The following is a 26,056-nucleotide window of genomic DNA, read 5'->3' on the forward strand; positions in this document are numbered from 1 at the left end:
GGCTTCATGCATATAAGCATACCTGAGAACAAGCTTTGCCAAGGTTGACCAAGATCTTCACTGGACCTTGGCTGACCCCACGGTTACACATTCAGTTTTGAGAAGGTTTTTATCAAGGTTCACAATGGCATCGCGTAAATGACTACGAATCAGAACGATACAGGTCAATAGCCCAAAGATCATATCATTCTTCATTCTACCGATGCATATCCACATCTTGCCATAGCCCTGAGCAATTATCATTCAAGGGTAACGATCCCACGAATAAAACCTTGGAAAGCGCTATCTTCAGTCTGCATGGAGCAAAACCTTGTGAGGTCGATCATCAACCTGCACCCCGCCCCTCCTCTTCCAATCAGAATCATGATAAGGCAGTTTCCAGCCACCTTCACTCTCAGGCGTAGAGACCCACAGTCGCAGGAGATGGCGCCGGGGAGCAGGCGGCTCGTGGTCAGTGTAGGCCTGGCGAGAATGGTAGAGATGGTTGTTAGTCATGAAGTGGACATCTCCGACCTCAAGAACATTGCCGATGGATTCTTTGTAGCAAGTTTGATCAAAGAACTCAATCGCCTCTGCCTGTGCATCGGAGAGAGGGGGGATGATGCCTTTGTCAGAGAACCGCTTGAGAGACCTGACGTAGTTTGGATCAAATCTACAATTGAGAATGTAAGCATCATGGCTTCAAGACTGCAGCTAGGGATTGAGTTGACTTACTTGGAGTACACTCTGCCATTTCCCTTCTCAATGTAGTAAATGGCACATCGAATGTAATCCTCCTGTCCATCACTGACTTCTCCCTTTCGGTCAAAGTACCAAATGGGCTGAGTGAGGAGTTCCGCGATATCAGGGCGCTCCTCTTGCATAACGTTCCAGACCCGATGGCCTGAAACGATGTTGTTCTCGCCTCCTTTCAGCGGAGTATTGAGGCATAGCAGTCCGACAATATCTGCCGGGTCCGCATGGAAAGTTTGTCTGGAATACGAGTAAGTCCAACTGCCGGGCAGGGTCTCTAGTTACATACCTTGCCGTGGTTCGATACAGTCGGACCTTATGAAAGTCCGCAGGATTCTCACCAAGGTCCTTGATGTGCCCCAGCACATGGCCCCTACCGTTCTGACTCACGATGTGCCCGAAGTGCGCTCCTAAGCCCATGTATGCCGTGGACGACTTACGCATGCCCCATTCTTTGACAGGCATGCCTTGAAACAAGATGAATCCGTAACCATTGATCATATCATCTCGGACCTCTTCAAGATACTTCTCCATGCGAGGAAGAGGGAAGAGCTCCTAAAGAGGCTTGTCAGTCCTTGTACACATGCAATGCTTAACTCATACCTTGCACATCTCGTTCAAGTCCCGACCGCTGTTGATGTAATTCTCAGCAGCGGTGCTCAGGTCTTCAAGCTCTTCCTCAGTGAAAGGATGCTTCCAGATAGCTTCCTTCTCAGGAGAGCCTGAAAGATCATCTTTAGTCCAGGCTGTTATTCCAGTGATCTTCTTGGGAAAATCTGAGTATGGGTGTATTTCCTCATAGAGAGGTGGCTGTTGCCCAGTGGTTTTGTAACCATCTGGGAAGAGTGCTGATTTGGGCTTCACCTCTAGCTTGGTGCGGTACTCAGTCTTGGGGAGATGGGAAAAGTCGCTGACTGTTTCGATGAGACCAGGAGCCATCTTGTAAGTGTCAAGCTCAAAGTGTGAAAGTGTTTTGAATAGTTGAAGTTGTTTGTATTTCTTTAGGTTAGTCGGTCTGTACGTCGCTTCAAAGATACCAAGATGTCTTTATAATTTGGACTACTTTCAAGGTCTGTCTTGGCATCGGAGTACCTCAATTAGAAGGTTCGTTGTTACTCAGAACCTCCCGGGGTCTCACTACATCAGGCCACGTCAACTGGACCATTTACTTTGTGTTCCAACTTTGTCGTTGCATATCGATAGTCACAGACGTGACATAGCCAGCCCAGTAGGACCCTCACACCTCCCATTGCCGATGATCCGTGCGGTTAATGGTGAAATCTGAAGTAAGCTTGACCATATGCAATACTACCCAATGATGGCTTGGCTGTGGTAGTAAACACCCTCCCACTATCCAAGCGCATGAAACGCGAGATGGCGCAACGCAAGATATCAAAGTTCCAGCTGCCCAATCCAGTCTAGAACATGGCGGCCCCAAATAATGATGAGCAAGTCTTCAACAAAGACAGGCTGCATGCAATATGTGACTCCCTTGATAACAGTAATGATATGCGAGTAGTAGCAATGTTTATCTCGCATAACAAAAGCACCTGGCTGTTAGGATGATATTGCAGGGCAGGGTTCTTGAGTAGCTTGCATTAAGACGTGGCCAAGAGGTTTGCAGAAATATGAGACAGATCAGGCAGAACGAAATAAGCTTAACCTAATCTAGTAAACATCTACCTGGGTGACAAGTTCTCCCACCGGAACCACCTGCTTCGCATTGATCTTGAGAAGTTCCTTAACGCTCACAATACGCGTGTCTGCCTCGCATCCCGCGAGCTTCCCCTCCAGTAAGTCAATGACTGTTGCCTGAATGTTCTCCGAGGCCGTCGCCTCCGCAACGATCCTGTACATCCTCGCCTCATTGCTCTCCTCACCCCAAACACTGCGGTTTCGCAGCTTTCTGAGAAGGCAGCCGTAGTTACGAGCCTTGATCATCGCACGGATCTCAGCATCGTTGTAAAACAAGTCCAAGTTCTTGGCTAGGATCTTGTCAGAGATGGAACCAACAGCACTGATCTTAGCGCGCATCAAATGGTTGGCGTAGATGATAACGTTAGCTCCAGCTTCGTACAGGGCATCCTTTGGTATCTCTGAGTAAGTAGTCGGAACGACAACAAGAGGTGTCTGGGAGTCGAACTCGCGGTACTCGCGCAAGAACCGAGTAACCTCATGTGGAGATTTACTCTTGGAGTGGATCATGATAGCGTCGATACCCGCCTCATGGTAGATCTTGGCACGCTTCAAGGCATCTTGGTGTGCATCCTCGTATGACTTGCTTTCCTCTTCCGCATCTGCCTTCGAGACACGGCAGCAGAAGGATTCAATGCGAGCTGTGATCATAGGACCTCCCTTTGCCTTTCCATTGACAGCCCTGAAAGCGCGGATTACTTCCGCGAATTCGTGGGGATCAGCCAAGGCCTGCGAAGCAGATGACGCAGCAAGCGAGTTGACCTTTTGGCCTGGGGCTGAAACGGCCTTGTCCTCAATGACTACCATGCCGACGCCGACAAGGTTCATGAGTGCGACCAAGGCAGGGATATCTGCGATATCACCACCACTGTCCGCGTCGAAAGCGGCACAGAGAGAGCGGTTGCTTGTTTTGCGCTTGAGCTCCCCGTCAAGTGCGAGGAGCGATGCTCGCTGGAGCGGGGAGAGTGTCTCGCTGTCTGGAATACCTAGGTAGGTAGTCTGACAGAGACCGCTGTACCAGATGCCATCGAACTTCTGGCCGTTCTTGCCAACTGTTGCTCTGATGATCTCTGTTGAGGCACCATCATGAGATTCACAGAGAATGATTCTGTTGTTGTTCTGAGCCAATGCTGAGCGCACAGAAGAGAAGGCAGGCGATGGTGAAGGTTCAGTATGAAGGGAGCCCATCTTGCTGACTTGGTAGTCTTTGTACGACTTTGGAACTGACAATATCTTTAATTAAGTGAGTAGAGGATTGTGGACAATGAAGATGAGTGTCATCAAGAATATTAATTTTCTGTTCTAAATCGAGCCAAGAGCCGGCCGTTTTCACCCATTATTATACTTGTTCACTATCTTGGCCATGACCTCTGAAACAGCAACAACCCTTGTCCGCACTCAGTGGGACATATTCTCATCAGCTACGCTTATTGTTAATACTGGCTTTCACTTTCTACTCGAGTCTTGTATCCTGTGAGTTATTGCCTAGTTCGTCTGTCCCCTATTGTCTGTCACCTCGTTCACCGTGCTCAGATGGGTAGGGGGACCCAATGCAGCATCTGTCAGATTCCCCCGAGATATCTTGGTCCGTGGTGATGCTACACACCCTCACTGCTCACCGTATCTGGCTATCATGAACCAGGTAGGCTGCAAAAGGAATAGATTCTGGTAGGCTGTATGTTTCTTGGCTCTCGGTAAAGGTGCCGATGAACCCCACGTAATTACAGATAAGAATAAGTAACGATTTCGTGTCAGCAATTGCATCATCCGGGTCTCGTGCCTTGTTTCCGCATTTACTGTAGAATAGGAACAAGATGCATTATCACGCAGCATGACATCGCCGATCTTTACAGGTTAAGCTTTATGGAAGTGGGGAGTAAGGCCACGTCGTCAATCCCCTGAGACAACAACAGGGACACGGCGTCCCTCGCGAGTCAAGATACAGGAAATTGTGCAGCGGCAGTTATAGGATCGAATTAATGGTGTCCACATTGCGAAGCAACTCCCCGTCTCAAGACTGAGATTCGTAACTGCAAGGATGGAAGAGGATTGTCTGCAGAGCCCCGAAATTCACCGAATCGAGGACTTTGGTGCGTAGATCCCTGCATAAGCGGATCCGAGGTTGTATGCACAAGGACGCACATGATATGATAAGCGCGTTGCGGGGAGACCAAGCTCAGATCATGAGCGTTAGTTTACGTATTTATTCACCTAAACATGTTTACTGTGTGGAGATGCCTCGCTCGGAGACTCCGTCTTGACTAAACCCGGCCCGGGCCGAATCGCCAAGCTGTCTTGTCCATCTTGCAGGGCTCGTGCCAAGGAACTTGCGTCGCACTAATGCTCAGGAACTATTGCGGATGATCCGTCTCGTTTGATGGGACTGTTCCGGGTAGGCAGTATCTCTAGTGTTGCAACCTGGCGCATGGGCAATGTTGCAATGTCAGCCGCAAGTTGGCGGGCGGCACGGGATGCACTGACTCAGGAATCTACAATGCGACACTGGCACTTCCTTCCCGTATCGTCTTATCTTACGAAAGTCTTTCAAATAAACAATTGTGATTAAAAAGGTCTTCGTAATCATTGGTAGAGGGCCATGTCAGCAGGCTGATTGTAGGTGCCGAATATCCTTTCATTGCTATTGTCCTTGTACCTTGAGTACACGTAGCCCTGGTCCTTGCTTGCTTATGGGGAATTCTAGCAGATGGAGGCATAGGAGCAGCGATATCGGGTGATTTGGGTCACTATGCCAAGATGGATGTATTGCACTTGTCTAGTTCAGTATGCATGAAGGAATCGCCAGCCTAAATCGTCTTTTCGTCTATAAATTCGCAGGAGTGTATGTGGGTTTCACATAGTAGTAACAAAGGGAGGACCAAATACGCCGACATGCATATTCTTCCTGTTTTGTGTTCCCTTCTTGTGTCAGCACTCGCTGAAGACGTGCCCCCTCAGTTTGACGATGGGCAGCTCACTGGTAACGGATTCGGTATACCGGGTATCAATGCCACCTATGACTATGTCATCGTTGGTGGTGGGACAGCAGGTGCTCTGGCAGCAGCGCGTCTAACTGAGCACAGTAACGCGACGGTTGCTTTGGTTGAGGCGGGAGGTTTCTATGAACTGAGTAACGGTAACGTCAGCCAGTTACCATTTAGTAAGTCTCAATGTTCACAACCTGGGTTTATAACAAGCTGATATGACTTAGGGATCAATGACTGGAAAGGGTCAGGCGGCGCGTCTAGCTGGCAACCACTCATCGATTGGGGTTACTTCACTCAGCCTCAGAACGTAAGTACCTCCACGATCTCAATACGGTCCCCTTATACTGATGTTGAATAGAACGGGAAGAAGATTCATTATGCACAGGGTAGAACATTTGGCGGCAGTAGTGCCAGAAACCTCATGATGTTCAACCGCCCTACCAAAGGAGCATACAAGCACTGGGCCGAGAAAGTCGGTGATGATGCCTACACGTGGGAGAATATGCTCAAGTTCAACACAAGAACTATGAAGTTCTCGGATAACAGTCAGCATCGCCCTCAGAACGCCACAGCCCTTTATGACACTGCCGCTTTCTCAGAGAAAGGGGGTCCTCTACACCTCACATTTCCAGGATACGTTTTCCCAGTCTCGTGGGACGCCATCAAAGCTTTTGAAGCACTGGGATTCAAAGAGATCCCGAGCTTCACTGCTGGTGCCTTGCAAGGTTGGGGCTGGTGGCAGTTCTCCATCAACCCTGAGACCGGTCTCCGTGATTCTTCTGAGAGTTCGTTTTTGCAGCAAAGCCTGGGTCGGCCTGGTTTGACAACATACATCAACACCATGGCTCGCAAGATTCTCTTCTCTGGCAAAAAAGCCGTTGGTGTCACCGTTGATAATTATGGCCAGCAATCCTTCAACCTTACGGCCCGGAGGGAAGTCATTGTTGCAGCAGGACTCTGGAGCAGCCCTCAGCTACTGATGGTTTCTGGTGTTGGGCCTGAAGAGACGCTCAAAAAGTTTGACATCCCAGTCCTATCAAATCTACCGGGAGTCGGCCAAGGCACACATGATTCAGCTGCTGTTCATGGGCCTATCTGGGAGATTGAAGGCATCTCAACGGGCGGTTGGAAACAGCCCTCCAAGATGAAAGAAGCCATCACCGAGTTTAATCAACACAGGAAGGGACCTCTTACCAACGGTGGCGTTGATGTCGGAGCATTTGAAAAGATTCCCCTAGCAAACCTTAGCAAAAAGGCCCAAGAGGACCTCGCTCAGTATCCTGATGACTGGCCCGAGGTAGAATTCATCATGCAGATGGTTGATCCTCCCGCCGGGGCAACTGGAAAGAACTATGCCGCCATGACCATCAGAATGGTTGGGACTGTGAGTCGTGGCAATATGACCATCTCATCTGCGAGCAACCTTGACCCTCCTATCATTGACCCGAACTGGCTACGAGCAGATACAGACAAGGAGGTAGCTCTTTATGCCCTCCGAAGAGCCCGTCAGCTTTGGGAGCATATTCCTTCTAAAATCGGTAAGGAGATATACCCTGGCGCCAGTGTCACCAGTGACGAGCATTTGCTGGATCTCACATACGACAACCTCGACCCGACGCACCATGGCACTGCTTCTTGTAAGTTCACGTCTTTATGCTACGAATATGAGCTCATGCTAATTCATTGCAGGCAGCATGGGCAAAGCTGGTGATCCATCAGCAGTGGTCGACTCTAAAGGCCGCGTTTTTGGCATCAAGAATTTGCGTGTTATCGATTCTTCTACAATGCCATTGACACCACCTGGACATACAATGGGTCCTACATATGGTAATGCTGAGAAATTGGTACAGGATATCTTGAATGCCTACCATGGTTTAGAGTAGCTTCGATCAACCTGGTCGCGTAGTATAATAGTGAAGAGCTGTTTGGCTATCAATACTGATAGACAATGGCCTCAATTGCGGTTCAGCAATTTCATTTAGGCATTACCTAAATGATCGATGTCAACGTTTCACCTAAGTCTGCTAACTATCTCATGTGGCCCATTCGCAAACTTGTAAAGCGTTGTATCAGCCATGAATCACGCCATTATTCCCGTCCCGTAAGCTATCATGTTCTGGACAGAATTGGAACGTGGTTGGCGATATCGGAGGAGCCTTGTTACTTCAATCGCTGGGGTTACGAGGCCCGATCATTAGACGTGCACCGTTGACGGCCATGTAAACTTCCTCGCATGTACACCGCCATTTACTCCACAGCATTGCAACATGTCAGTACAGGTGTGTGTGAATGCGTGAAGAGACAACGTCCGCACCGTTTTTGGAGGGTGTGTTATGATAACAATATGTGGACACCAAATAATAATTGGGCGTTTACGCTGATCAATTCGGAGCTGCTTATCACCCCGAAGCCGGCTAGAAGCGCTCAGTGGCCACTGCGGTGGCACTTGGAAGCCGAGTCTGCATTTCTCCCCACTTACGAAAGCAAAACGCTGCTTCTTTATTTTTCTTTTACTTTACAAAGCAGGCTCTAGCTTGACCCGGTCAAATACATCACAACAGGTCGGCCCCTCCCAATGGCGGAAACAGAGAAACACGGACGGTCTCAAGATGAGCCTGTCCTGCAAAGCAGTTTTCAGCAGGATGAGAATTCAGCCGAACAGGCTTCTCACTCAACTCACCAGACCGATTCAAACATGGCGATTGGTAATGATCACAGAAAGAAGCTCGGCGTGCTTTGGGGCTCAGCACTCATGCAGCTCCCACTCTGGGGTAAGCAAACTACGGCTAAACATTATACATTCACTAACGATACCATTCTAGGCTTCAATCTGAGTTATGGTATTTTTGAAGAATACTGGACGAGCAACTGGACTCTCGATGGCGATCTCTCCATCACTGGCACAGTCGGCACTACCTCCAACGGAGTCATGTATATCTCCATGCCGTTCCTATTTGCCATATTCACCCGCTACTGGGCCCATCACCGGCTCAAAGCAGAGCTCGGAGGTCTTACCATAGCATTCCTTGGGTTCATTCTCTCCTCTTTCAGTACCCATGTATGGCATCTCATGGTCACCCAAGGCGTCATGGCTGCTTTTGGTTGTACTCTTGTGTATAGTCCAGCAACATGTTCTCTTGGGGAGTGGTATGCCACTGGCAACCGGGCTATTGCCTATGGTATTATTCTCTCGTGTCGAAACATTGTCGGTTCGGTCTGTCCTTTTTTGCTGCGGTATCTCCTCGACCAATATGGCTTTCGATGGACAATTCGGATTTGGGGGTTCATCCTGGCTGGTTCGGGTCTCCTGTCCATCTTTCTCGTGCCGACTCATCCTTCAAAGACAATAGCACGAGAAGGAAAACCTCCTCGAATACCATGGACGTTCCTGAAACACCGTGGCATTTACACCTACTTCGTTGCAGTTATGGTTCAAAGCTCAGGATACTGTCTACCACAGACATACCTCCCGACGTTTGCACGAGAGTTCAACGGCGCCAGTCAAGCGATTTCTACTCTATTGCTAACATTGCACAATATTCCCGGCATCCTCTCGTGCTTCTTCTTTGGCTGGCTTACGGACAATAAGTATCATCAATTTTCGGCCACTACAATAACTTGCCTCTCAGCTTTCGCATCATCGGCCTCTGTGCTCTTACTCTGGGGGTTGTCGGTAGACGGAAGCCCTGCTCTTACTCTCGTATTCGCTATCGTCTTTGGCTTCTTTGCTGGTGGTTATAGTGCAACGTGGGGAGGCATTACTAAGGAACTGGAAGGTGAAGCAGAAGTTCATAACGAGACTATTGACTCCAGTCTTACATATGGACTTCTCAATGGAGCTCGAGGCATCGGGTTTGTGAGCGGTGGCCTTGTGAGCATCCCACTGCTGAGTTCTGGGGATACAGGCTGGGGAGGAAGATTTGGCTACGGAACCAAGTATGGCCCACTCATGGTATTCACTGGCATTGCAGTTACTTTTGGTGGCCTGGGGTTGATTAGGGCTACAAGGATAAGACCACACAAGTCTTCAACATCAGGTTGAATCTATGACTGCAACGAATGGGCGGATTGAAATGTATGTTAGATATCTGGTGGCCTGACTGACCCGCTGGAGGTCGCTGCACCGCGCTCCCTTAACTATAGGTATATTCGATCGTTGGCAACCCAGCCTAGCCTGTTGCTACTGCTCCCGAGAACACTTGATCCCAACTAAGCATAATATCTTCTATGGGCCGTTACCAAACATAATATACTTTAATTCTCTAGCTTACCAATGACTCTTGTGCATTCACACTTTCTCACGGACAACCTCTTTGAGTTTGATAGGCAGTCCACCCTTCTCCCATAGGAAGAAGATCTTCTGGTCGTACCAGTCCTTTTCGGTTGGTACAGCCTCGAGGTCAAACTTCCAGAGCATGCGAGCCAACAAGAGTCGCATCTCGGTATACGCCAGACTGTTTGTCATCGTCAGCCGTGTCTTGTATTAGTCACGGCGGGGCACTTACTTTTTGCCAATGCAGTCACGTGGTCCTAGGGAGAATGGCGATAGGATAGCCCGGTTGTCGCTCGCATATCGAGGATCATCCAACCAACGTTCTGGGACAAACTTCTTAGGATCTCTGAAGTTTAGTTCTGAGTAATATGCGGGCCAGTGAGGCATCGAAACCGCAGTCTGTATGTAAAAGTCAGAGTTTGGTGAATGCAACTGGAAGCCATAAGTTCGGCTTACATTCTCAGGAATCCAATAACCGTCGATGAACTCGCCACCGGCTGGGGAAAGTCTCGACAGTCCTACAGCAACTGGTGGGTCTAAAAGGACGATCAGTACACAATGCAGTGGAAATAGCCTGATGATAGGGAACCTTACACATGCGAAACCCTTCGTTGAAGACAGCCAGCATATACTTCAGTTGGTCAACCTGGGTAACATTGATCTCTTCCTCTGAGCTAAAGGCAGAGCGTATCTCGTTTGTCAACTTCTCAAGTTTGTCAGGGTTCTTGAGAAGGAAATAGGTGGTTCCACTGAGAAGAGTAGCTGTTGTCTCGCTACCAGCGATGATCATGACGCCCGAGTTCTCGATGATCTCAAGCTGCGACATACCCTTCTCATCGTTATGACGAAGGACATAGGACATAAAGTCTTGGCTGTCAATATCCTTGGATTCAATGCGGGAGAGTGCCGCGTGCTCTGCGAACTGCATATGCTCTTCATAGCTCTTCCTCAAGCTTGGGGGACTCAACAAAGAGATCCAATTCTGGAGACCGAGGCGCACGTAGATCTGAGTATAAGAAAGAACCTTGAGGCCCTTGAAGACTCTGCTGACCCAAGGATGATACTTTCCATTCTCAAGACATCCGAAAGGCTGACCAAGAGCGAGATGACCAATGAGATCGAACGAGGCAAAGTTATACCAAGCTACAATGTCGATTTCCTTTCCTCGCTGTGCCCGCTCTGTGAGGCCTTTCATGAACAGTTCGACGTAGTGATCCACAACATCACCTTGACCGCGAAGTGCCTTTGACGAAAAGGCATGTGCGAGTAGGCGGCGCATACGTCTGTGGTCTTCCTGATCGGAACGAACGATGCTTGAGCAAGGACGGTTCTGGCGATACATACGAAAGTCCTTCTCAAACGATTTGTTTCCAGCCGCTTTGTGACCGTATATCTTCTTGGAAGCTTCCGCAGTGATGAAAGAGACATCTTTGGGCGTGAATCTGACAGCTGGTCCATATTGTTCGTGCAGTTTTGCGAGGTGGAAGACCCAGTCGCCTTTGCTGAGATAGTAGAGATAGGGAATTTGAGTTATGGCATATAGTTTCGGTCCTGGGACTTTGGCGAGTGGGTGAAAGAAAGCGTAGTATACAGAACTAATGAAAAGGTAAAGAAGCTTTGCAAGATGATTAGAAGGATAACTAGAGGTCTGTGAGACTTGAACTTACTAAAGCAATACCTGAAAGAGCCATCGCGGAGCCAAGGCTTAGCTCGGCCAGTGCTTCGGTATGGAGTACACCCATGCTGGCGCTTTGGTAGAAGAGCAGTGCAAAACAGCTGAGATGATAGACTTAATATTTGAGGTCTGGTATTTTGCTTTGAGGTTTTGGGTTCAAGAGGCAGAACTCATTCAGCATTTATAACCCCTCTTGCAAAGAGAGTAGAGGAAACATCAGCTTGTTCAACCTCCAAACCTGTTTAAGGCACGTCGATCATACATCTTTTTCGCATGCATCTGCATCGTGATACGACGTCGGGATCAACCGCGATCGTCTCCGCAACCAATCAAAGTGAACATCATGTGAGTAGCCATTACTATCACCGTGTTAATGCCTGCCGAGTGCCGAGTCGAAATGAAGAGGTATCCACTGATTCGCGTTCCACTGCCTTCGTGTTCAACATGATGTGTTTTAATGCCCGCGGGATTTATGATAATGCCAGGTAAAGCCAAAGTCCGGGATTTCGGGCTTAATGAGTGTAGTTCTTTTATTTGCAAACGCCGTACGCTCAGACATTGTTGATTATCGTTTGGTATCTGGCTGACGTGAAGCAACTTTTATCTGCCGAAGCAGGATTCATATCCCAGCAAAAGAGTTGCTTGTGAATGGATAATATGGTTGATAGTCACCCTGTCAGCGTAAGCACTAGATGAAAGGTACCGATTGGCTTGATAAGCATGATTTATTGACTTGAGTCTACGGAGTACATATACAGAGTTTAGAGATGCATGAAAGCGACACTTTATTTCATGAGCCACATTGGCCGATGTCATACACGGCAATATTGCCATGACTTGCAAACACTACAATACCCAACAGAACCAGTACCTTCGTCATCGTCTGAACCCCATCACTGCAACGTGGCTTAAATCTGGACGTCCCATGCCGTAGTATCCGAAAGGGATGGATGGTATAGGTTTGCTCCATAGGCGGGGTATAGCGTAACACTGAATCAAAAAAAAAAGCCAGCAATACCCTTACAACCTTGGCCGCAACAGCGAGTTATTAGATTTTGGGAACTGTATTATTTACAGCTGGTCAATGAGGGATCTTCAGCTCTTATGAAGACGGGGTGCAGACCTCACCAAGGACAGCTGCGGTGAGAGTTGCGCGAGTACTGTTTCTGGCCAGCATGTTGAAAACACCGTCCCTTTACAGCCAAGCAAGAAATAACAAGAGTGAAATCATTTATTACTTACTCTATAAATATTTGCAACACTTGGGCAGCTGATATGCTTCGCCGCAAGCTTTGTCTGGACCATTTCTGAGACAACCGCAGTCGAAATCCCGAGACATATTGTGGCACCGGAAATTACCTTGACGGACGGCTTCATTGATTGACTGTGTATGAGGCATGAGCACGTCACCAATGGCCTGATACCCCGCTATGACCACTTATATGACGATGGTACTCGTGCCCAGCAGCCGAGGAAGCCGGACTTAGACGCGGCTCCAGTCGACGATATGGGGTTTCCCACCAAGTTTAAGAATATAGCAACTGACCTTGGAAAACGCCCTTTGGAATGGAAAGTATGATTTGCTGAATATTTTCACATGCTTCTCACGCATTCCCGCGGAAGTAATGATATGTACGTACTGAATGCCGTTTGTGAAAGATGGGTATTTGTGAACGTTCTTGTGCATTATAGTGAAACCTTTGGCGGCTATATACAGACAAGATTGAGAAACGAGAGCGATCTTATGCAACAAAGTAAGACTATCTTTGTCACCCATCAGACATCAGTCTCCCCTTTCTCAATGTGGCTCGCATTGAGAGCTTTGCGCTCACGAAGACTGCTCTCATCAAATGCACGATATTTCTCCTCGCGCTTTTTAGCAATGGCTTGCGTACCAGTCAAAAGCTCGTCACCGTCAAAGATCTGGCCAATCTCCTCCAGACCTTTGCCCTTTGTCTCAGGCAGATACCACCATGCAAACACGCATTCGACGCCGAGAACAGCACATGCAAAGATGTAGTAACGCCAGCCGATGCGGTCCAAGGCAACAGGGTTGACGTAGCCTGTGAAGAAACTAGCCGAGTAGCCACAGAACTGGAAGATCATAGCTGTCTTTGAGCGCAACGAGTAGAGAGAACACTCAACAACGTAGGGCACTGTTGAGATGGCAAAGGGTTGGTAGCCAACCTGGAACAGAAAGATCATGGCAACGACGGCGAGCGCCAGAGGCCTATCGGAAAAGTGGCGTTCCTCGTTGAGGGCAGAGCAGATAGTCCATACTATGAAGACAACCAACATGGTAGTAATTCCAAATGTGATCAGACCGCGTCGGCCGACTCGATCAATAAGCATAGCAAAGAAAACGGAGCAACACAGCTGCCAAACAGCAGCGATTGCATTGATGAGAAGTTGCGTGTTGGCATTGGTCACGCCAATGCTGTTCAAGATCTTGGTCAGGTAATAGCCGGTCAAACCCAGGCCCGACAATTGAGCAGCGAAACCCATGAAAAGTAAGATCCAGAGGCGCTTACGGTTGCCACTGGTGCGGATAAACTCGGACCACTGGATCGCCTTATGCTTCTTTTCTTCTTCCAGGGTTGCTTCGATTTCGAGTAGCTCGAAGCGCACTAGGCGAGAGTCGTGGTCGCCGCAGGAGTGATACTGAGAAAGCACACTCAAAGCTTCATCTCGGCGATCCTTGTACACGAGCCAGCGTGGAGACTCGGGGACCCAAATGCTAAGAATTAGCTGCAGAATGGCTGGAACGCCCTGCAAGAGACTGGGTAGCCTCCAGCTCCAGGAAGAGTTCATCTTGAACGTGCCAAACGTTGTCCAAGCAGCAACGAGATAGCCCTGGTAGGTATAACATGTCAGTATTGTTGCTAGATACCCAGGATTTATCACTGCCAAAAAGAAATTTGACCACTTACGACAACCCATTGTGTCATGTATAGAGACACCATTTTCCCGCGATGGGTCGGGTACGCGACTTCTGTCATCAACTGAGGAGCGGCCACAGCTACGATGCCAGTTCCCAAGCCAATGATGATTCGGCCGGCAATAAACATGCCCAGATTCTGGGCGCCGCCCTGAAGGGCAGAGCCGATGATGATCAAGAAAGTGCCGAGCGTGATCGGTTTCTTCCGCCCGAAAATCTCGCACAGCTGAGAGGAAAAGAGGGCGGATACAAGAACACCGATATTAATCGCATTGACAAGAGTTCCGAGGTTAGCACCTGTCTATCAGCTCACATGTTAGTGTTTCAGACGAGACAATTTGTCACTTCCCCAGAGAAACATACTGGGTCGCCAAATGCTTCCCGCCAGAGAGGCAGAGACTGCATGCCGTTCAGCATGCTGCCGTCAAATCCGCAGGTAAACTGGGCCAGGAAGGCACTGAGCAGAAGCAAATTCAGCTTGCGTAGATTGGGGTACTGAAACCACCACTTGTCCAGTTTGGGGATGACATCGGCGAGGACAAGGCCTTCAAATTCTTCCACATCAGCCATTTCTCTCTTGGCGTTGTTCGGATCGTTCATGTTGACGAAGTGGAACAGGGGCTATCAGCAAGATCGAATAAATGGAAGCCTGGGACTTCTAAGAAACGATAAATGTTAACTCTGTTACTCAGTCGTAGTTGATTGTATGTGGATGCAGATCGCCAATATATAGAAAGTGGAAATCGATGAAGCCAAAAGGCAATTACAGACAATTCCAGCCCTGACGCATTTCGGATTCAGCTCCGCCCTTCACTTTGGTAGAATGCGGGGAAACATGGGGGCGTTGGGTCTTGCACTAGTGACAGGGCATCGGAGAAAGCGTCGGAGCAGCTCCTACTAGCGACCAATTCTTGCGACTCCATGGACCTTATTTGCTACTAGTTGAAGCTTCTGTCAGATCATAATTGGAAAGGCTTGGACATGTCGCCTCATGGCTTCAGGTGCTGAGTTTGCCGCCACAGCTATTGTAATCTTTTCCGAAGCCAGCAAAACAAAACGTTTACCCATGGAGCTTGAGACACATATTGAGTAATATCTACCTCTTATGCCGTTGACAATGTTGCCCGTACTGGCAATAACGCCTCTCCTGGAGTGCTGAGAACTTTCAGCATAGGACGAAATACGGAAGACTGCCAATAACTTGAGAGCGTGAATAGCCCAACCATTTTGCCAGATAGGTCATACTGTCAACTGAAGTTTGTCAGAACTTCGTTTACTTCCGGCATGCGGCCCAAGTTTCGGAGTTCATGGTAAATGGGGCAGTCATTGATCCCATGACCGTTCCGTAGCCTGTGAGAAATAAACTTTCTGACTAAAATAGCGTGCATGCGTTGATTGAGAGGACATACGCTGGTCCCTCTTGAAGCATTGCATCTCTTGCTCGTTCCCCAGAGTCGGATTGAGTATTCTAGGGTGCACGACATATGTTTCCAGGCGGCATATGAATATGTCGTATAACTGGTAGCCTAAGTAGTTTAGAATCACCGAGCAGGTTATGAAAGACATCTTAGATAGACTGCGCATTCGGAATGAAAGTCATTGTTCGCCATTATCGCGAATAGACAACGGGATCTAGGGAGGGGTCGTGGCGCCAGAGCACCGTGTTTACGCTGCCATGTTCATCAAAACCACCAAATTCTATCTTCCAGAACGACGGATCATTATCATTTCCCAATACCCATCTACCGCGGCGCGACAAGTCGTTCCGTGGTTGCAACCACGTAAAAGTATCGCCATCGTAATGTGTCAGCTTGTACCTTTCCGAATCCAGTCCCTGGAATGCCCAAAAGAGCACCCCCTTTTTCACAGTGACCATGACGCTGAAAACACGGCTCTCATCAACATATTCTCCTACGTATGCCTCCAATGGTTTGTGAGGTTTGGTGGCATGTGATTGACCTTGCACGAGACCTTGGGCAATTCGGTCATACCATCCCAAGTTGATAGCGATAGACGTCTTCGCGTATGCAATAAAGTCGGTGCGATCCTTGATCGGAACATCAATGATTTCCTCAAGTACCATTTGTGACACCCAGTCAGGTACATCAGTAAGTGAGAGGCTGTTGCTCATGACCAACACGACGCTTTCCGTACGGGGAATCAGTATAACAACCGCAAGGGCGCCTGGGAGCGTGCCTTGATGGTATAATATCAGTTCTTCAGCTACTCCTTTTCCGATGACCGGCATTCCCTGTGGCATTAGCCGACCGTTTAGGCCAATATGTCCCAGGGTATTGGGCAGCTGCACACGAGCCCATCCCAGTCCGTAAGACACTTCTCCCCTCTCAGTCGCGAGCATTGGCACGTGAGCAGACATGAGCCTTGATACCTGCTTCAGAGGGGAGCCGGGTGTGGAAGATTGGCCTGTCTGACATTCATGATTAAAGCTCTGGACGAAGCAGGTGTAGAGCTTGATCAAGTCAGCAGCGCAAGACCGGAGTCCGCCGGAACCGCAGCCGATACCATCCTCACCAAGCTTGGGTCCTGGTATGCACCATGGCGTTCCATCATCTAGAGTATTATAAGACTTGGTCACGTTGTCCTTGTCGGTGGGCGGCGGTTTCATGAAGGTCCTTTGTAAGTCTAGTTCGTTGAAGACCTTCTGCTGCAGGAAGTCTTCAAGAGAGGCGCCGCTAAGGCTTTTTAAAGCCTCATCACAGGCATCGTATGCAGTACTGTTGTATGCGAATGAGCCGAGCTTCTCAGGGACCAGGATCTGGTGATTAACAACTCGCATGCAGTCGTCCTTGCCGATCAAGATGTTACCCTCACAACCACCAACCAGGTTTCCGCATGATGACATACCACTACGGTGGCTGTAGAGGTCGGCTAATGTTGTGTTGTCATGTAGATCACTGTTGTTTGGGTGAAAAGAGGGTGTTGCATCTTTAACATGCATCTCCCATGATGCAATGCCTTCGTCAACCAATATGCCCATGGCCGCGGCTGACAGGCCTTTGGCGAGTGAACATACTGGGAATATTGTCTCTTCTGTAACAGGAAGTCTGTTCTGAAGGTCTCGGAAGCCGTAGTTTGCATGGTAAACTGGCTGGTTCTTTGTCGCGACCGAGAGACTCAAGCCTGGCGTTCCACCGAGCTTCATCAACTCTCGAACAGCAGGGCTCAAGTCGTCAAGCCTGCGGTGTAAGTTGTTCATGGCACTTATATGTAAGATGAAAGTGGTTTTAATGCATTAAAGTGCGGGTAGGAACTGGAATGACCATTGCAGTCCTTATCATGAGTCTCTAGTACCCGGGCGCAAGTGGCTTTCGGGGTCAGCCCGACAGCTTGGCCGACGAGGGCTAGTCGCAAAAGCCCGCACACAGAGGGTAGACCCCGCTTTCCGTCTACAGCCTTATCGTCTTTATTGTTTTCTAGAAAGTATAGAAGCCGATGTGGCCAGTGGGTTTGTCCGACTTTGCTTTCTCGCCAACTGGTTCCAGGCTGGAAACGGGCTACTGGCCTAAGCAGTTCAGATCGAAAAAGCCAATAAGCTTATTTATTACTATGTATGAAATAATCTACTCGATGCGAGAGATACTTCAACAACATACAGCCAGGGGTTTCCATAAGAATGCTTCTCAGAACATATCGACTCATTCACTGGTGAGACACATGTGCTATTCGTTACAGCTGAAGCTCATATTCATGATTACATCAGTCTCCAATATACGAGCGACTCAGCATACTAACGCGTTCTGATGGAAGAAACGTCTGCTCTGAGAGATCATAGAAGTCGAGGCAATTCCCTGCCATATTCATATCCGTACCGACCACTTGTCCCATGTCGTTACCTGGCTTTGCCTGCGCGGCGAATATTGAATCGTGGGTTGCGCTACCCATCTGGAATGACAGTGGAAGTGGCGGGAAAGCCAGAGAAATGCTCTCGGGCGACTCCGTCTGAGTACCATTAATGCCGATTTCTCCATCTAATGCGCCTGGTACTGTTGCTTCAGTTGAAGCGCTCATCCTTTGAAGCCCTGTACTACGAAAGTTGACATCCGCACTTCTTGATGATGCAATAGCGTCTTGCTTCTCGGAGAAGGCTTCCCGGATGTCGACCGCACTGGAACCTTCAATGCGAGCCTTCTTGAGGCGCGAGCAGAATTTAGAAGCCAGATTGGCTCGGGCTGGAGGCTGGTCCCCGTTCCACCTACGAGATATCTCTTCGAGGCTCGATATGATCGAGTCAAAGGATGAAGTTAGAGTGGACTGGTAGTATGCGGCATGAGTCAGCAGCATCTTGCCGCACACGAAAAGGCAAAACGAAAACTGCGGACTGATAAGTACATGTGAGTGACCAAGGAATTGCTCTGCTATTGTGGCAACCTCGTCAGCCGCGACCTGACAAGTTTCTGCGCTAGAAGAAGAAGGTAGTCTGACAGGAAGAGACTGCCATTCTGCTGGTGGATACGCTAAGCCCTGATGTAGGAGGACAACGGCAGTGTTGTGCGCTATGTGTGCAAGGACTAGATTGGGATCCAAGTTGCCGTCATTGTTGAACTGGCAAGCCTTGCGCCATTTCTCAGGAAGAAAGAATTTCCATCTCGTCTGGTCAGCTCGATCACTTGTATGGGAAGGGACTACATACTGTACGAGCCGCAGGTCCAGCTGCTTAAATCTCATAAGCCACCTCTGTACTTCGTGGACCTCCTTGAAATCAACGCGGTATTGAAGAAAAAACGATGTGACAAGGCTCAGACTCTCCGTTGCCTCTATACAAAAGGCAAAGCCTCCGAGAGAAGCCTGGCCATCTTCAGTATCGCGAGTGGCTGGTAAATAATCTTTCTCACGGTCGTGGGACCGAGTCGAGATTCCAAAGTAGGGAGTAGGAGTCTGGCTTGGTTCTCCGGTCTCCCATATAGCGCCCTCGCAAGGAAGCCTCCTCGTGACATCAGCACTGGTTAATGAGAGGTTCCAGCCAGTGCAGATACTGCAGAAGCGGTCCATGAGAAATACATTCCAGAAGATGCGGCGCCGCTCTTCTACTTCGGCCCATGTCGACGCTGGGGGGAGGAAGGCCACCCTCTCGATTAGAGCCTTTGACCTTGACTGATGTGACTGGGTCTCCTCCTCCTCAGTGCTGAGGCGTAGTTGTTCAACGGTTCTAGACATGCTGCCGACTATGGACCATGCCGAGGGACCTCTGCCGCTACCAATTATGTCAAATGCACAAATGGTCATTGCTTGCAAGTTCTCGACCGAAAAGGACTCCATACTCGCAAGTATGACTGTCTGGCGGCAGCTAGTGGAATATTGACCACGGAGTTCTGGAGCGTTCTGTAGCCGTGGATCATCTGAGAATCGTATACAGAGAGACACTATCGCGTGGAGTATTGTCGATAATCGCGCTCTTCCTGAAGGATTGGAGAGCAGCCCTCGAAATGTTGGCTCATGTAACATGGGTATCCAAGGATGGATCTGATTGAAGTAGATGTTGACCATGGAGTCCACTAGATCGTCTGGAGGGAGGGTACCCAGGTTAACCTGGTGTTGAAGACTGGGGGTATTTTTTGGCCGGTGCGTATTTGTTGCATCGAATGTGCTTCCTGGTTGAATTCCTTCAACTACCGAATCCACTTGTTGACCGATTTCCGATAATGGTAATTCAGTGAGATGTCTTCGGACATCAGATGCCATCTGCTGGATTGAAATTTCTGGATGGGAGTCTGGGGTTCGCCCGTACTCTTGGTTGTTTGGTTGCTTGATGCTGTTCCAGATCTGCTGCCAGAGAACTCCCTGGCCAACAAACATATTTTCCAGCGTCGCTACCAGCAAGTAGGTCAGCTACAAGGATTGAGTATGTGAAGTTGCTTTGCTGCCTACCTACACGCTGAGTCAATGTCTCAATAGCCCCCGCTCGCATGCCTGGCTTTGACTTTTCCTGGTCGTATATGCATTCGGCACCTTCAACATGTCAGTCGGTCAAGTCTGAAGGATAAGTGAAATTTACCGAGCTTGATACAAGTGCCGCATGGTTGATCTCTTGAGCACTTTGCCTTTCGCCTGCGACATAGAGAACACGAAGGTCCTTGGGGGTCGTCTTTGCTGGTGCGCTTGCGTTTCTCAGGCCGAGGTTCGTCTGAATGGACTCCATTGAGGCGGGTAGGTGACTCTTCATCATTGTCTTGCTCTGAATATGGTTGGAAGCTCATGTTTGGAATCGGCTGGTCGCGATAAAGCAGCGCTGATAAGCTTTAATGTGCACGCGGCGTTTTGCGAACATGCGAGAGTACAGAACCAGAGGAATTGGACCCGTATGACAATCATAACGAGTGGCGGGGCCCCATGGGGCATGTCACGTCACCCTTGTTGATTGAGTTTAGCTTTCGTGGAGAAGAGTCTGTCTGGTCTCATTGGGTATCGGGGTCGGGATAAGTCTCGGAAATGAGCCCGACAGCCGTTTAATCTCAAGTCAGAGCATCAACATATGTTGCATTTCACAAATCTGTGGCAGTGAAAGACTTCTACTGCTTGATTCAAATCTGAATTGCTGCTCATCTTGCAATTGTATTAATAACAGCCTTCTCTTTACCACTACAATAAATCTGTATATGCATGTGCTTTAATGAGATGATGGCTGCTACTCTTAGTGCTAGACTCAATGGGCTTCGTGATCCATGTCTTGAGCGGAGACTGTCCTTGGATATAATTGGGTCGCTTAGATGAAAAAAGAACAGAAAAGCGGGCTCGTCGGAGGAAGTCCGTGATCTAATCCGTCGCCGGTCATTCAGTGGAGTGTAGGGTATTGTGACAATTTAGATTTCTCTTTGGCAAAATCAGAGCAAGAAACCACTTCTGTTAACGACACTGTACACAAGCGACATGATACATAAAATTGAATTAAGTAAACACTTGCGCTATTCTGAATTTAACTGGAAGCTTTGAATGGTCTGGGTTGTGATGTTGGGCTGAGCAGAATACAGCGGGCTACATGATTCAATGCTGGAAATCAAATGAACTGTGGTTTGGTCGGGGAATCTACGGGTAATATCAGCGTAGCCGGGCTTATCGTAGCGCGATTTCCCTTCCCTAAAGCAAACACTGAGTTAAATTGGTCTCATCTCGGTAGCTTAACCCAGCTCACTTCGGTGCAATTAGCTAGTCGCCACACATCTTATTGATCGTAATTGGACGCCATTAACCAAGTCCAAGACAAATGATACTCAATTAGAGGGAGACGAAGGAGAAGAAGGAGAAGCAAAAAACACAAAGATAAACCAACGACAGCTTTGGCTTATCACCTCTACCATCGATCGTAATCAGGAATGTTCTCCTCGTGAAAAGTCTCCCTGACCTCGTTGAATCCAACTTGCGGTCCATTGTGAGGCCAGGGCTCTCCATCCCCTGTTGCAAATATCGCCCAAGATGCGCCAGAAAACACAAACCAATTTGGCGGAGCAAAAGCTTGCCAGGATGACGCGATTGACCCTACGTATACTGGGGCTTCTTTTCCGAAACTATAACCTAGTCGGTATTCGAGGGGTTCAGCCTTGATGTGTAACCTAAGACCACCAGCAAGGCCGCTCGTTTGGTTGAGTGAAGTTTGCCAATACTGTCACAATTAGCAATGGACTCGCGAATACCTTGAAAATGGCAACTCACCTCCTGGGTGCCATTCTTGTTGAGTTCAGTATAGAGACAAATACTGGTAGCATTAACACATCCTCGAATACCGATATCTTGATGCTGAAACTCGGAGAGGTATGAAGAGATTCCGATCCTATTTCTTGGACCTAGATTCCCCTTGAAGCTGGCGAGCTCGGCTGAAAACGTCATGTTGAGCGACTTCTGCTTACGTAGCAACGCTGCTGGGGTATCACGGTCACTGAGACCGAAGACATTGGGTTTCAGCACCAATTTCCCTTTCTCTAACTCATAATTCTTGGTATACGGTACCCGAAGTTGATACCATGATGAGTCGAGTTTAGTGCGAGAAAAGTCGTCGACCCATTGTCGAGGAACCTGTCTTGGGCCAACCTCTGGCTTTATTTGCCTACTTAGCAGAACAGGATCGCCTTGGTTGAAGACTGGCCACTCATCCTTCCAGTCAACATTGACCATGAATGTCTCTCGGCCTTGTCGTGGTTAGGGATTAATTAACAAATGATTGATGAGGCGAACGTACCAAGAGGAGATGATCCGTTGATGTTGCGGCGAGCTAAAAATGTCGCATACCATAGTCCGTCATTCGTCTTTGTTAGGGTGGCATGTCCAGTGGACTGGACGGTAAGATTGTCAAACCCCCATTGCCCATTGTATAGCAGAGGATTGTGTGGCCCGGCGACAAATGGACCAGACGGGGTCTTGCTTCTTGCGATGGTCGATCGATGCAGCTGATCCGTACCGCCTAGGGAGCATTAATGCTTACAATTGTTCGAGAAGGACTCAAACATACTTACCTTCAGCGATCAGGAGATAATACCACCCATCCTTGTAATACATCTTGGGTCCTTCGGGTCTGGCTGTCGAATTGTGAGGCAAAGTCCCGTTCCATAGACTAACATAAGGCCCTACGCAATTTCCAGATGTCAGAGACACCTCACACTGGGCGATACCCCAGAGTCGATCTTTATTGTTGTTAGGGGCCATCAGATTGAGATAGGTCTTCTTGGTCACAGGGTCCTGGAAAAGCTCAGGATCGATGCCCCATGGCTCGGCCCAGACAGGATCAGACCAGTTGAAGAGGTCCTCTGAAGAGATGAACCAGACTCGAGGCCATACACGGGCCACGGGATCATAGGTCCAACGTGTCATTGCTGAAAGCCAGAACCTTCCATCGATAAAAGAGAGACTTGGCGCCCAGGCACCTGTCCGTAGTGAGTCAGACTCTTTGCGTCGCAAATGGGAATTGGAACGTGTTATTTACCTGCTCCAGTGGGCGTCCCATAGAGTTGCAGTTGCTCTGGTCGTGTCAAAGCATGAGACTTGAGCGTCCAATTGGATAGATCCTTGCCTTGGAATTAATCAGCAAATCTGACTCGATTGAAGGATGGATTAGGACTTTACTATGGTAGATCGGAATACCTGGCCAGTACTCGAAAGAGGAAGTGGCGATGTAGTAATCGTCGCCTACGGTCAGGATCGCAGGATCTGGATTCCACCCACTAATGATCGGGTTCCAGATGGCTTGAGCCACTGGTTGGAATAAGACAACCCAACTGCAAAGAACACAAATCAAGGAATACATGGCAGGTACTCAGATTTGCCTCAAGGAAGATTCAATGTCTGATGTCTTAAAATAATCAGCGTAGCCCCGGGATAAGATTGGGATTGTTTACCACGACTGGATTCAAGAAGCCAAGTGGCGGACACAGGCTCCGAGGTGGGCTTATGGTCTTTTTCGCCCACCGGTTACGCATGGTAGTATAATGGTGGTCTTGGTATACATGATAGGGCTGGCATACATCTTTGCAGCTTGATGTACTTGCAGACGGGAAAAACCCGAGACCTTTTCCGACAGCATGTTAGACCAAAACACCTGGCTTCGCTGTATACGGCAAGGCCTGTAATCAGCTTATTGAACATGGAAAACGTAAGCAAGAGCTCCAGTGGGTCTTGTGGGTAAGGGCATAGTCATGGAGTCTCACCCACGCTTACGGAACAACATCCGACATCTTCTCCGGTCCTTGTTAGAGTATCATGCTTCTTCAATTATCAACTGAGTAAGCATTCTTCAAGGCCAAATCAGTTGTTCTCTTGAAATAAAGACCTTTTCTGTAATAAGCAACTCGTTGTTTTCTTCAGCATCTGTTACCTTGATTCCTACCGTGCCTAGCGCCCTATAGCTCGCAACGATGAAGCTCTCAGAAACGATACAGCCTAGCCAGATATTGGCGACGAAGCGCAAGCTTCCTGTGCGTACCCTTGTTCCATCGAGCATTGGGACATTCGCTAACCATTATTCTTCCAGATGTCGGAGAGCGAGTACACAAATGGTGCGAAGAGAAATGGGACGGAGAGAACAAAAGCCGACGTGAAGAAATCGCTATCTAGCGAATTCAAGCATCTTGAAATTCTGTTCTCCCCGTCCGTTGAGATGAAGATATGGGCTGTCGCTGAGAGAAGCCTCAACATGGTATGTCCCTTGCAGATTACAGTGGAAACCTTCCGAGTTTAACGCTCAAACCAGCCAGAGCCGCCTACTTGGTTTCCGGAATATACCAAACCAGGAAGCACTGAGTACGTCTACAGAGATGCTTCGTTTTGGACCTCGGGTTTCTTTCCGGGGTTACTCTACCTGATCATGGAGCGTAGAAAGAAATTCCAAACTGAAATGCGACTTCTTGGCCTTTCGCGATCAGAGCCAGACTTTCCTCACATGCTTCAACTCGAGTACTGCTCTCTTGCCTATCTGTAATCAACACAAGTTGCTGATAAGTCATTGCTAGATATGCTTCTAAATGGTGGACGGAGAGTCTTCACCAAAACGGGTCTCTCATGGGCACGCACGATCTGGGATTCATGATTTGCCCCTGGGCCCGTTTGCAGTGGGATCTCCATCGTGACCCAAAGGCGTTCGACACATTAATGACGGCCGCAAACACCCTAGCAGACCGTTTCTCGGCAAAGGTCGGCTGCATACGATCATGGGATGTGTGTCAAACAAAGGTTTATTCGTTTACAGACCCAAGCAAGGACTTTCTTGTTATTATTGTAAGCTTGATGTCTAAACAACGACTTCTCTTGGTTAGAATAGCATAGCTGACTCAGCAGGACAATATGATGAACCTCGACCTCCTCTTCTGGGCAGCATCCGAGGCCTCTTCCCAAGCTGACTCAACTCGGTTCTTCGACATCGCGATGGCCCATGCTCGCACATCGAAAGAGTACCTTATTCGTGCCGACTGGTCAAGCTACCACGTTGCCAACTTCGACCCTTCGACCGGCGCTCTTAAAGAACGTCTCACAAACCAGGGCTACAGCCATACATCATGTTGGTCGCGAGGTCAGGCGTGGGCAATTGCAGGGTTTGCAAAGTCTTATGAATGGAGTGGCGAAAACTCTTTTCTTGACACGGCTAAGAGCTGTGCCGACTACTTCTTGGGGAGATTACCTGATACCCATATTCCACCCTGGGACTTTGACGCACAAGAGGAGTCTGGTGCTACTACGCAACCCCCAGATACAAGCGCAGCCATGGTCGCTGCTTACGGCATGCTGCTCATCCACCAATCCCTCCAGAATCGCTCCGAGCCATCTCCGTATCTCGACCGTGCCCTACGGATAGTAGATTCTGTTTGCGAGAGACACTTGAACCCTGCCGCCAGTCAGAAACAGGACCTGGGGACGATTCCTACAGTGGAAAATGGCCGTGCCACTATTGTCAAGTGTGTCGAGACAGCTGCAGGGCTCGGAGATACCATCCTCAACGGAGCGACTATCAACAATTTCGAATTTGCTCCTCGTCGCTGGGCTGATCATGGGCTTGTGTATGCTGATTACTTTTTTGTCCTGTTTGGAAACAAGCTTTTAGAAATGAATGCATTGAGGTCACTAGCATAGATTGAGTATTGGTAGAGAGATCTTGAATCATGAAAGTGAACTTTTTATTAACTGAATTTGCTCGTTGTCCCCTAAATATAGATTTCCGCTGAAAGTGAGAAAATGGTAGTTTTTGCTATCGAGTGAAGATATCAGGCTCAAAGCTATTCGTTTATCCTAGAACAGAGAGCACATAGGAGCTGCACAAATGACGA

At 48.7% G+C, this 26,056-nt stretch overlaps 10 protein-coding genes across 13 annotated transcripts; 3 read left to right on the top strand and 7 right to left on the bottom strand.

The window, feature by feature from the left end:
* Positions 1–187: 187 nt before the first annotated feature.
* FOIG_01603 (uncharacterized protein) lies at positions 188–1,848 on the bottom strand. The gene is made up of 4 exons (XM_031198571.1): positions 1,336–1,848; positions 1,022–1,287; positions 715–972; positions 188–652 (listed from the first exon to the last, which is right to left on the bottom strand). Exons 1-4 carry the CDS (start codon positions 1,669–1,671, stop codon positions 289–291), a joined length of 1,224 nt encoding a protein of 407 aa, XP_031070608.1. The 5' UTR covers positions 1,672–1,848; the 3' UTR covers positions 188–288.
* Positions 1,849–2,400: 552 nt separating this feature from the next.
* Positions 2,401–3,615, bottom strand: FOIG_01604 (uncharacterized protein; the record flags this gene model as incomplete). Its single annotated transcript, XM_031198572.1, has 1 exon — positions 2,401–3,615. The coding sequence occupies one exon, from the start codon at positions 3,613–3,615 to the stop codon at positions 2,401–2,403; it is 1,215 nt and encodes a 404-aa protein (XP_031070609.1).
* A 1,701-nt stretch (positions 3,616–5,316) lies between these two features.
* FOIG_01605 (uncharacterized protein) lies at positions 5,317–7,294 on the top strand (the record flags this gene model as incomplete). Its single annotated transcript, XM_031198573.1, has 4 exons — positions 5,317–5,584; positions 5,636–5,718; positions 5,770–7,048; positions 7,101–7,294. 4 exons carry the CDS (start codon positions 5,317–5,319, stop codon positions 7,292–7,294), a joined length of 1,824 nt encoding a protein of 607 aa, XP_031070610.1.
* A 692-nt stretch (positions 7,295–7,986) lies between these two features.
* On the top strand, positions 7,987–9,453 carry FOIG_01606 (uncharacterized protein; the record flags this gene model as incomplete). The annotated part of the gene is made up of 2 exons (XM_031198574.1): positions 7,987–8,182; positions 8,234–9,453. 2 exons carry the CDS (start codon positions 7,987–7,989, stop codon positions 9,451–9,453), a joined length of 1,416 nt encoding a protein of 471 aa, XP_031070611.1.
* A 20-nt stretch (positions 9,454–9,473) lies between these two features.
* FOIG_01607 (uncharacterized protein) lies at positions 9,474–11,933 on the bottom strand. Its single transcript, XM_031198575.1, has 5 exons — positions 11,352–11,933; positions 10,279–11,299; positions 10,141–10,220; positions 9,917–10,083; positions 9,474–9,865 (listed from the first exon to the last, which is right to left on the bottom strand). The coding sequence occupies exons 1-5, from the start codon at positions 11,424–11,426 to the stop codon at positions 9,700–9,702; spliced, it is 1,509 nt and encodes a 502-aa protein (XP_031070612.1). The 5' UTR covers positions 11,427–11,933; the 3' UTR covers positions 9,474–9,699.
* A 1,014-nt stretch (positions 11,934–12,947) lies between these two features.
* Positions 12,948–14,897, bottom strand: FOIG_01608 (uncharacterized protein; the record flags this gene model as incomplete). The annotated part of the gene is made up of 3 exons (XM_031198576.1): positions 12,948–14,212; positions 14,290–14,598; positions 14,661–14,897. The coding sequence occupies 3 exons, from the start codon at positions 14,895–14,897 to the stop codon at positions 13,136–13,138; spliced, it is 1,623 nt and encodes a 540-aa protein (XP_031070613.1). The 3' UTR covers positions 12,948–13,135.
* A 1,009-nt stretch (positions 14,898–15,906) lies between these two features.
* FOIG_01609 (uncharacterized protein) lies at positions 15,907–17,514 on the bottom strand (the record flags this gene model as incomplete). The annotated part of the gene is made up of 1 exon (XM_031198577.1): positions 15,907–17,514. The coding sequence occupies one exon, from the start codon at positions 17,512–17,514 to the stop codon at positions 15,907–15,909; it is 1,608 nt and encodes a 535-aa protein (XP_031070614.1).
* A 317-nt stretch (positions 17,515–17,831) lies between these two features.
* Positions 17,832–20,660, bottom strand: FOIG_01610 (uncharacterized protein). 4 transcript variants are annotated; one of them, XM_031198581.1, is made up of 4 exons: positions 20,311–20,660; positions 20,188–20,264; positions 18,949–20,125; positions 17,832–18,903 (listed from the first exon to the last, which is right to left on the bottom strand). In XM_031198581.1, the coding sequence occupies exons 3-4, from the start codon at positions 20,109–20,111 to the stop codon at positions 18,015–18,017; spliced, it is 2,052 nt and encodes a 683-aa protein (XP_031070618.1). In that variant the 5' UTR covers positions 20,112–20,125; positions 20,188–20,264; positions 20,311–20,660; the 3' UTR covers positions 17,832–18,014. The 4 variants fall into 4 exon arrangements, with proteins under 4 accessions (XP_031070618.1, XP_031070615.1, XP_031070617.1 ...); XM_031198578.1 differs by having other exon boundaries at positions 20,184–20,264; XM_031198580.1 differs by having other exon boundaries at positions 20,188–20,660.
* Positions 20,661–21,603: 943 nt separating this feature from the next.
* On the bottom strand, positions 21,604–23,547 carry FOIG_01611 (xylan 1,4-beta-xylosidase; the record flags this gene model as incomplete). The annotated part of the gene is made up of 6 exons (XM_031198582.1): positions 21,604–21,912; positions 21,963–22,435; positions 22,486–22,707; positions 22,760–23,167; positions 23,227–23,313; positions 23,367–23,547. 6 exons carry the CDS (start codon positions 23,545–23,547, stop codon positions 21,604–21,606), a joined length of 1,680 nt encoding a protein of 559 aa, XP_031070619.1.
* A 607-nt stretch (positions 23,548–24,154) lies between these two features.
* Positions 24,155–25,862, top strand: FOIG_01612 (uncharacterized protein; the record flags this gene model as incomplete). The annotated part of the gene is made up of 5 exons (XM_031198583.1): positions 24,155–24,214; positions 24,271–24,435; positions 24,490–24,692; positions 24,749–25,013; positions 25,074–25,862. 5 exons carry the CDS (start codon positions 24,155–24,157, stop codon positions 25,860–25,862), a joined length of 1,482 nt encoding a protein of 493 aa, XP_031070620.1.
* Between the last annotated feature and the right edge of the window lie 194 nt (positions 25,863–26,056).

The sequence above is a fragment of the Fusarium odoratissimum genome, assembly GCF_000260195.1.
Source record: "Fusarium odoratissimum NRRL 54006 unplaced genomic scaffold supercont1.2, whole genome shotgun sequence".
Taxonomy (NCBI): Eukaryota; Fungi; Ascomycota; class Sordariomycetes; order Hypocreales; family Nectriaceae; genus Fusarium; species Fusarium odoratissimum.

Excerpts from the sequence above, each read along its gene's own strand:
- FOIG_01607 (XM_031198575.1), bottom strand. The coding sequence starts at position 11,426 with ATGGGTGTACTCCATACCGAAGCACTGGCCGAGCTAAGCCTTGGCTCC. Across the intron at positions 11,300-11,351 it reads CTCTTTCAGGTATTGCTTTA|CTTCTTTACCTTTTCATTAG; the intron begins GTAAGTTCAAGT and ends CATCTTGCAAAG. Across the intron at positions 10,221-10,278 it reads CAACGAAGGGTTTCGCATGT|ACCCACCAGTTGCTGTAGGA; the intron begins GTAAGGTTCCCT and ends TCGTCCTTTTAG.
- FOIG_01610 (XM_031198578.1), bottom strand. The coding sequence starts at position 20,512 with ATGAGCTTCCAACCATATTCAGAGCAAGACAATGATGAAGAGTCACCT. Across the intron at positions 20,126-20,183 it reads GACATTGACTCAGCGTGTAG|CGACGCTGGAAAATATGTTT; the intron begins GTAGGCAGCAAA and ends ACTTGCTGGTAG. Across the intron at positions 18,904-18,948 it reads CTGGACCTGCGGCTCGTACA|ATGGAAATTCTTTCTTCCTG; the intron begins GTATGTAGTCCC and ends TGACCAGACGAG.
- FOIG_01603 (XM_031198571.1), bottom strand. The coding sequence starts at position 1,671 with ATGGCTCCTGGTCTCATCGAAACAGTCAGCGACTTTTCCCATCTCCCC. Across the intron at positions 1,288-1,335 it reads ACTTGAACGAGATGTGCAAG|GAGCTCTTCCCTCTTCCTCG; the intron begins GTATGAGTTAAG and ends AAGCCTCTTTAG. Across the intron at positions 653-714 it reads AATGGCAGAGTGTACTCCAA|ATTTGATCCAAACTACGTCA; the intron begins GTAAGTCAACTC and ends TCTCAATTGTAG.